Below are 8,392 nucleotides of genomic sequence, written 5' to 3'. Positions count from 1 at the left end.
CAGAGTCGGGCGCAAGGCGAAGAGCAGGGAACACCTGAGAGAACAGGAGTCTCATTCCGAAATCAAAGCACGCCCAAAGCCCTGTTTGCGCTGAACATCGTTGTAAACACTCCTGTGGCAAGGGACGGGCTTCAGGCATCGGGACGTCTCCAGCCAGCAGCCCTCTTGGGCACCTCGTAGCCTTGCAGCCATTAGGCATCGGGACGTCTCCAGCCAGCAGCCCTCTTGGGCACCTCGTAGCCTTGCAGCCATTTGGAGCAGGTCATGGCAGCAGGGGCTGGTGATGCGGCCTCCCTGGGTCTGAAACGCTCCTGGAGAACCCTCTGTGCCGAAGGGCTCCGACCTCTGGGCCGGTTAAATGTCCCAGTAGCTGTAGGAAGCCCAGCATGGTCCCGAAAGTGTAGATGTGACCCTCGAGTTGTACACAGGGGTGTTCTGCTGAGAGGTTTTGGGGGAACTGGAATGCTTTTGTTCTTGCCCTCCTTGTGAGATAAACTTTGGGAAACAAGTGATTTTCCTTAGGGACTGGGATAAGAAAAGCCACTGGCATGGAGGTGTTGGGAGAGGCCAGCCTGCTCTTGTGGCTGGCGGCTTTCCGCTGCTTCAGGCAGGGGAAGAGAATTTGCCTGCAGCTGCCAGAACCGTTAACAGCCAGATCATACAGAGCCACAGACTGGTTTGTGTTGAAGTGACCTCATCCACCTCCAACCCCTGCCACGGGCAGGGACACCTTCCACTAGAGCAGGTTGCTCCAAGCCCCTGCGTCCAACCTGGCCTTGAACACTGCCAGGGATGGGGCAGCCACAGCTTCTCTGGGCACCTTGTGCCAGCTCCTCAGCACCCTCACACGGAAGATCTTTCTCTCCTTTCTGTCACAGGGCATGTACCCTTTGGCCTCATCTGCCACCCGAATAAGCAGCACATGCTCTATCCCCTGGGCTGTACTGTCATTATTCAGGACCTCGACAGCAAGAAGCAGGTTTTCCTGCATGGCCACACCAATAATGTCTCCTGCGTTGTCGTGTCTAGGGATGGGGTCTACGTTGCTTCTGGAGAAGTGGCTTTCAGGGGCTTCAAGGTGAGTAATGCTCTTTTTTTACCTGCATAATCTTGACCAAAGGAAATGGAGTTGGCTTGTCAGCAGTGGGAACACCTTTGGTTTGCTTTTTCTTTAGTTGGAATACAAATGCATACAGCGGGAGGATGTTGCACAGAACGGGGATTAGTGCCTTTGCCTTTATGTTTTTGGAAAGAGTTAAGCCTTCCCCTTAGGACTGGGATAACTAGACTGTGAGGCCTCTTCATTCCAGTTCGTTTTATCTGAAGTGTTGTCTGCCTGTGGCAGCCTAAAGCTCATTAGACATTAATTAATAAATGGTGTTGTATTTAAATTGGTACCTGAGTTCCAGAGCTGCCTGGGGCTTTTTTGACAGGTAATTAATTACCTGTGGTTTTAGACCTCTGAAGTTCTTTGTGGTTTAATTTTTGCCTGTTTGGAAAGACCCTGAGACACCTGGAAGGAATCAAGTATTAGCATTTTCAGTATTTTAAAACTGAAGTCAAATACACAGTGTCTTAGGGTAAATTTTCATTCTGAATAATGCTTCTTACAGCACCAAATCTGAAGCAGGTTCATGTCAGTGGAGCCCTGGCTGGACAGACGCTGACCTTGAGCTGGGCTCCTTCTAACAGCTTTGCTACCAGAGAAAGTTTTTATACCTCATCCTCTGTGTTACATCTAATTTCTGGCTTTGCCCCCTCCTGCTTTGCACCTCAGGCAGACATCATCCTATGGCATTTCCAGAGGAAGGAGTTACTGGCTCGGCTGTCACTTCACAAGGGCAGGGTCGAAGGACTGGCATTTTCTCCCAACAACCTTTATCTGATCTCGCTGGGAGGACAGGATGACGGCAGGTAACGATTTCCTCTTCTTGGCACATGATTTCCACACAATTTCCAACAAGTAGGGCAGTAAGAATGCTTTTGAGGAGCACTTACTCCTCCCTCTTCTGGCCGTCTGAGTCTTTGCCCTGCTTGATGTCTCACCATAGTGATCCAGCTCTCTCCGATGGGAAGCCGGGTGGGTGCTGTGGGCAGAACGCAGGGTGTGGGGAAAGATGAAGGAAGCAGCTAATTCTTAAGCTGGTGTCATTGCCCAGAAACCTCATGGAGCCTGCACAGATAGCTGGCTTAATCCACTGCCCTGAAGAGCTCTGAATTTCACTGGGAGCTTCCTTTGACACACAGGCAAGTAGGAGTGGAATGAAAAGTGATTTTAAATCAGATTTTACAAGTGGCCTAAGATATTATTTGAGTCTTGCTCAGCAGAAGGAATCTGACAAATACACATACCTTTGCTTGAGGAGCAGGGGATATAAACTGCAATTCCACATATTTGTGATAAGGCTTTTATTGGTTAAAATCTCTACCAAGTAACTTTCATTGTGTATCCTGGTGGGAACAGATTGCAGGCAAATCGGATTCATCTCGCTTTTGAAGTATTTTAAGTAATGTTAAAAAGCAAAGCTCTTGTAAACCCCTCCTTGTCCTGCAGCGTAGTTGTGTGGCACGTTGACCAGAGGGAGGCCATCTGCGGGAGCCCTGCCTCAGCACAGAACTCGGGGAATGCGACCGTTGTGGTGTGCTCCAGCTGCAGAGACGAGATGTTTGTCACTGCTGGAAAGTAAGGGTTTCTTTAGATGAAAGAAAGAAGGGAAAGAACCTGTGGACCTATTTGCTTTCAGAAAGAGTCTTTCCTGAAATATAGGGAAACTTAAGAAACTGTGTGCTTTTTGCTTGTGTGGTTTTTCTTTTTGCTCTGAATGGACCCACGAATATCCATCAGCTTGTCCCTTTAAGGCACTTCTGCCTGTTCTGCATAGAACAATATGTTTTAAAAGCAGCCCAAGGGACCCGCGCATGTCACTTCTGTTCCTGATAGCAGGATTTTGTACTCAGCATTCCCCATGGGTTTCAAACATTTAGTTGCCACTGTTTACACCAGAACAGCAGTCACTGAATGGCTCTGAACAATGGTTAACTGATGTAGAAACAATGATATCTTGCAGGTCATTGGATCATCTCCTATCTTCACCAGCTGCAATTTACAGTTGGTCACTGGCTTGTAACAAAAGTTAGTGCAAAAAGGCACATTTGTGTGGATCTGAGACAGCCCCCATGTATCTAGCTTTACATTTAAATGTGTTGAGGACCTGCACCTCTCTTTAAATCAAGGGAGGCTTTGGATGCACTTGGCTGTAGCTGCATTTACAAGTGCTGGTCTTTGCAGTTTTAATACTTTGTCAAACATAAGGGCACCTGTGTGGAAAGATTTCATCTTTGCTCCTATGTTGTCAATTGAATTGTGCTAGAAAACAGTTGAAAGTGTCCCAGACCATTCATTCGCCATTTTAGGAACTGAGATTTCCACCTCTTTGGGAGGTGAAGTGTCAAGGTTCTTACATACTCCTCTGTAATCCTTCTGTATGCATTTGCTGAACCTTTTAAGATTTTTGATTTACCTGGAAAAAGTGACCACAAGAGACAGCAGGAAAGACAGAGACTTATTTCTGGCGTCTCTGATATTGTTCTTTTCCTCCTTGTTAACATTTCAGAACAATGTAGCCTTGTGAAGGCTTTTTAATTCTTGTAATAGTGAAAAAACTTGGATGTTTCTGTGCATCTGGATTTGATCCCACTATATTTGTTCTTACAGTGACACAGTTCGAGTGTGGGAACTGGATCTACCCAATAGGAAGATCCGCCCAGCCGAATGCCGGACAGGGCACCTGAGAAGAGTGGTCACATGTGTGAAAGTAAGCTTCAACCAAAATGACTTGGCTTAGCTGAGCAACTCTCTCCCACAAAAGAGAAAACCTACATTGATAGTAACACTAAAAATGCCAGTCACAACTGTGTGACGGCAGCGAAGTCACTGTGTGTTGGCTCGCTGCAGATGGTCTCCCACAGTTGCTTTATTCTGGGAAAGAATGTTTTGAATACTTCTAAAGAGAAGCAGCATGTGCTTTAGTCACAAGCTCCAGGACCCAGAGAATCCCCATTTTTTATTTGAAATATTATTTAGATTTAGTTAGAATGCAAAGATCTTGCATTCAGATCTTTGAGTGTGATGGGATGAAAACACTGGCTGTATCACTTTGAATTAAATCTTGCCAATACCCTGAAATGAAGCTATTTCTGCAGCCCAGCACCAGGCTTGGGACAAGTGTCTCACCATCTCTCCATGATCTCTTGGGGTTTTCTGCTTTCCTACAGATGGCAGATGATGATAGTTATTTTTATATTGGCACATCAAGTGGTGATGTCCTGAAAATGAATACAAACAACAAGCTAATGACTGACTTTGGGCCCCAGAAGAAGATGTTTAGCTTGGTGAGTAGCAGCTCTTTTTCCCTTATCCTCCTTTTTGTTTGTAACTGAAAGTAGGGCAACCTCCAGGAGAACCATTATATTGATTGCAGACTAACCCTTGTTCTGTGCTATTAGTTCTTTGTGAGCGTCTCAATGTTGAGCCTGAAGCTTCAGAACATTCGCTTGGCTTTGTGCGGTTTCATTTGGCTCAGAATTTGGGTTTTACCTGAATCTCACGTGTCATCCCACAGACTCTCTTATACTGAATCTGGTAAAAGCCATAAAAAACATAAAATGAGCATAAAGATGGAGCAGTTCCTGAGTTGGGGTTTTTTTAGGGAGATAGTAGCTGGAATGAGTCAGAGGACACTCCTGGGAAGACTGTAGGTGTGCTCATTTGAGAGGCTTTCCCATGGTTGCTGCTGTAAAGTCCTATATTCAGATCTTAAAGATTTGTTAAATTTTCTGGGCTGAAATTTTACAAGACCACTATTTGCCACAGGAAAAGTGTTTTGGAAAAACTTCAAAACACCACAATTGCTTTTAAAAACCAAATCCCTCCAGATTTCTGTGTTTGTTCCACGAACCATTCCTCCCCCTTCCTTTCAGGAGGATGTCTTTTTGAAGTTCTGATTCTACCACTGGTGAGGCAGAGGTCTTACTGATAAAGGTAGTATAGATAATAGATTTAAAGAGTTTATTGTAATGCATATGCATAACTGGGTTGCACAGGATACATTGCTTCTATTGCTTTTTAACTGCTGAGTGCGTGACTTCATAACCCCAGTGATCTTGTAACTTAGCTTTTCTGTCTGTGACTGGGACTCATGAGTTTTAGTATGGGCATCCTGACACAGAAGTATCTCCTGAATAAGGAGCTTTTGGCCTTTCATTGTACAAGAATTCTGCATGCAGGGAGCTGCAACGACAAGCGATCAGCGCCAGCTAGTACACTTGGCCTTGAGTTCTCTTTATTTGTTGCTATAAAAGACTTTTAGCTTCTCTGTTTGTACCCAGTGGTGGGAGTGATACCTCAGGAGTTGAAACACTTCCCTGAAAAACTATCTTGCATAAGGCTGAGTGTATTTTGCAATGTAAATCTAAAACCCTATCTTAGGATGCTGGGTTTGTTTTTTATACTGTGAGGGTGGTGAAACACTGGCACAATTTGCCCAGAGAGGTGGTAAATGTTCCATCTCTTGAAACATTCAAGGCCAAGTTGGATGGAGCTCTGAGCAACCTGATCTACTTGATGTCCCTGCTCATGGGAGGGGTTGGACTAGATGAGCTTTAAGGTCCCTTCCAACCCAAACCAATGTGGGATTCCATGAGCAACCATGAAAATCTTGGTTCCATGATTCTGTTGAGCAGCAGGGGAAGCAATGCAGGTGGAAGTACCAGATGGCCTGTTAGGGATGCCGTGGGTAGCTTTCTTACAAAGAAGCACATCTTGTTTGAGAACAAATACAACACTAACAAGAACTGTAAGAAAAGTTTAGCAGTCAACCCCAAAGGAAAAGCTGCTTTGGGCTTGTATCTCTATACCTGAACTTTCCTTGTGCTCACACATGTATGTGCAAAACACATACGTGCCCATTCAAAATGTGGTGTTTCTCAAGTTACAAACACATGCCCACATCTCTGGGATAACTCAGAGCCACTGAATTCTTTAAAATATATTTCAATCTTTATCCATTCCAGAAGGTTGGAGAAGTTATTTTCCCCACCTGCATTGTAGGAATGTAAGTAATTACATTCTGTGTACATACTAAGTGACAGGAATGTATTTTGTTTTCCCGATGGAAATTTTAAGTCTGCTGCAGGTCTATACTCTTGGGTATGCTGCTCCACACCCTGTTAAGCAAGTCTTCCAGCAGTCCTCCTGCAGGGTTCTGTATCCACACAGGACCCGTGTCCTGGCTGATCTCTGCTGTCTTTTATGCCAGGGTCTTGCTGATTGAATATCACCTCCCCTGTTAAATGCTTGCATGCTTGGAGTCTTTTTACATCTAGCAGTGCGTGTACCTTGCCTAGAGTACACAGTTCAAGCCACACAAGGTCCTGAACCCCCTTGCCTTCATGGGTGAGGGGTAGGTGCCAAATGCAACGAAACAAAGCTTCACCAAAAATATGCTCCTGAGACATAGCTAAAGAAGTGATCAGACAGGGACATTAGCAGGATGCCATGCAATTTGGGAGCTGAAAGAGGGCCTCATGCCTCTTGAAGAAAAGCAGAGCTCAAAGCCAGACCACAGGCCAGTCTGTGCTATGAGAGGCTTCATCATAAGGCACATCCATAGGAAGTGAACCACAGTTTGTGTCAGAGGCCTTTGGAGCATTGTGAGCTTCAGCTGACACTGCTTCTGACAGTGAAAAGCTGAACTAAAACAGGATCTTTGACTACACAAAAGACTGACAAGATGCTAGGGAGAAGCCTTGTGGATGAGACCTGAGCAGGAAGGCATTAATCTGACTTAAACTTTGGTCTATTAGTGCTCTGTAGCAGCAGCTACTTAAGATATAACAATGGTCATTTTGGGAAAAGGGAGAGAAAAGGAGATGTTCACACTGGATGGAAATCACAAGTATTCTCTCCAATCTCCTCCTTTACCCCGTCACTTAGACATTTCTGTTCAAAGCTCAGCACCATCATCTCTTCTCCTCTAGCTTATTCCTCACTGCTCTCTTCCCTCCCTCTTACCAGTGCAGTTTCCAAATGCATTCTGTGATTCTATGATACTTGTGAACATTGTCCTCTCTCTCTGAAAACCTTATTTCACCAGTAACATCAGGGAATTCTGAGGCCATGAAACTCCAAACCTGGAATTCACAGCCAGCCCGTGATGAGCATATCTTTAAAGAAAGAGTTTAGATACTGTTTGGGTAAGGAGAAGATGTTTATTGAAAATAAGTTTGGTCAACCTTAAAGGAACTTTGCCTTTAGATATATAAGAATGTGTTTGTTATGAAGACATAATCTGAAGATTTTGTTTGTTTTGAAGAGGAGCGGCAGAATAGTTCACTGGTTTGATGAAGCAACTTGTTTTTCTTATAAGAGACCAGAATGGGACAAAGAGCAAGTATCTTTTCAGGGAAAGGAATGGGCAGGCTGGATTTTTGCTGGCATTTTTATTTATAATCATACTTAAAAGCAGCGATTTCTTTTGGTAAGAAGTAAATAATGAATGGTGATATTTTTAACTTCCTACATTTGACTCTGCATTTCATGTACAAGAGGTCTGGCAGTATATAAAATAGAGCATTCATCATCTCATTAATGTGATCTGCTTGACTCCATGACTAACAAGTACATCTTAGAACGCCCTCTGGTCCCTCATGGTGATTCAGAGAACAGACTGGGCAAAGGAGAAGCACAATGATCAAGTTAAGGTTGAAATCAAGCTCTGGCGATTTTGAGAACCTGGCAATGAATTCTGGCCACTTTTTGCTTGATTTAATTTTTTTTTTCTGTCTCAATGATACCCACTTTCCTCTCAAATTGAAGAACTGAAGAGAATACCTTCACAAATCAAAGCAGTCTTGGCAGTGCTGCAAAACCACTAATTTACTAGCAAGTAGTGGGGAGCTGCAATCAGATAAACTCTGTAGTCAAAGTTTTGGTTTTTAATGCCACCACCTGCCACAGTGCTCAATCCAGAGGGCAGCTGAGGTGCAAGTCTTGCACAGGAAAAGCTGCAAACCAGTAGATCAGAAGTCAGTTGGTGGGGCTGCGAGAACAGGGCACTTGCAAAATGCTGCCAGCGTCTCCTCAGAAATTTTTGTGAACATTGTTCTGCTCATGGATTGTGTTTCTAATTCAAAAGAATCCCTTCGTTCTCATGCTTTTGCTCAGAATATTTGCATGAAACCTGGTTTCCAGCCAGGTAGTGTCGTGACAGCATGGCATAAAATCCTTGCTGGAGGTTGTGTTTTTCCCAGTGATCAGTCCTGATCACTACTGGTGGAGACAGACTAATGAGGAAATCCAGTGCAATTAAATTACAAATCAGGAGGGGGGGGG

The 8,392-nt window shown here is 44.4% G+C and overlaps 1 protein-coding gene across 1 annotated transcript in view; it reads left to right on the top strand.

Moving 5' to 3' along the window:
• Positions 1 to 878: 878 nt before the first annotated feature.
• Positions 879 to 8,392, top strand: part of CFAP52 (cilia and flagella associated protein 52) — a gene marked incomplete at its 5' end in the record, with an annotated part of 17,711 nt that continues 10,197 nt past the window's right edge. Inside the window, 5 exons of the mRNA XM_010019074.1 lie at positions 879 to 1,078; positions 1,778 to 1,914; positions 2,555 to 2,683; positions 3,716 to 3,815; positions 4,276 to 4,392. Of these exons, the coding sequence (XP_010017376.1) occupies positions 879 to 1,078; positions 1,778 to 1,914; positions 2,555 to 2,683; positions 3,716 to 3,815; positions 4,276 to 4,392 (683 nt within the window). The remainder of the gene's footprint in view (positions 1,079 to 1,777; positions 1,915 to 2,554; positions 2,684 to 3,715; positions 3,816 to 4,275; positions 4,393 to 8,392) is intronic.

This window comes from Nestor notabilis, unplaced genomic scaffold (genome assembly GCF_000696875.1).
Source record: "Nestor notabilis isolate BGI_N333 unplaced genomic scaffold, ASM69687v1 scaffold15267, whole genome shotgun sequence".
In the NCBI taxonomy this organism is placed as follows: domain Eukaryota; kingdom Metazoa; phylum Chordata; class Aves; order Psittaciformes; family Psittacidae; genus Nestor; species Nestor notabilis.
Note: the sequence above shows the minus strand (reverse complement) of the source record. Positions and strands in the feature narration are given on the sequence as shown.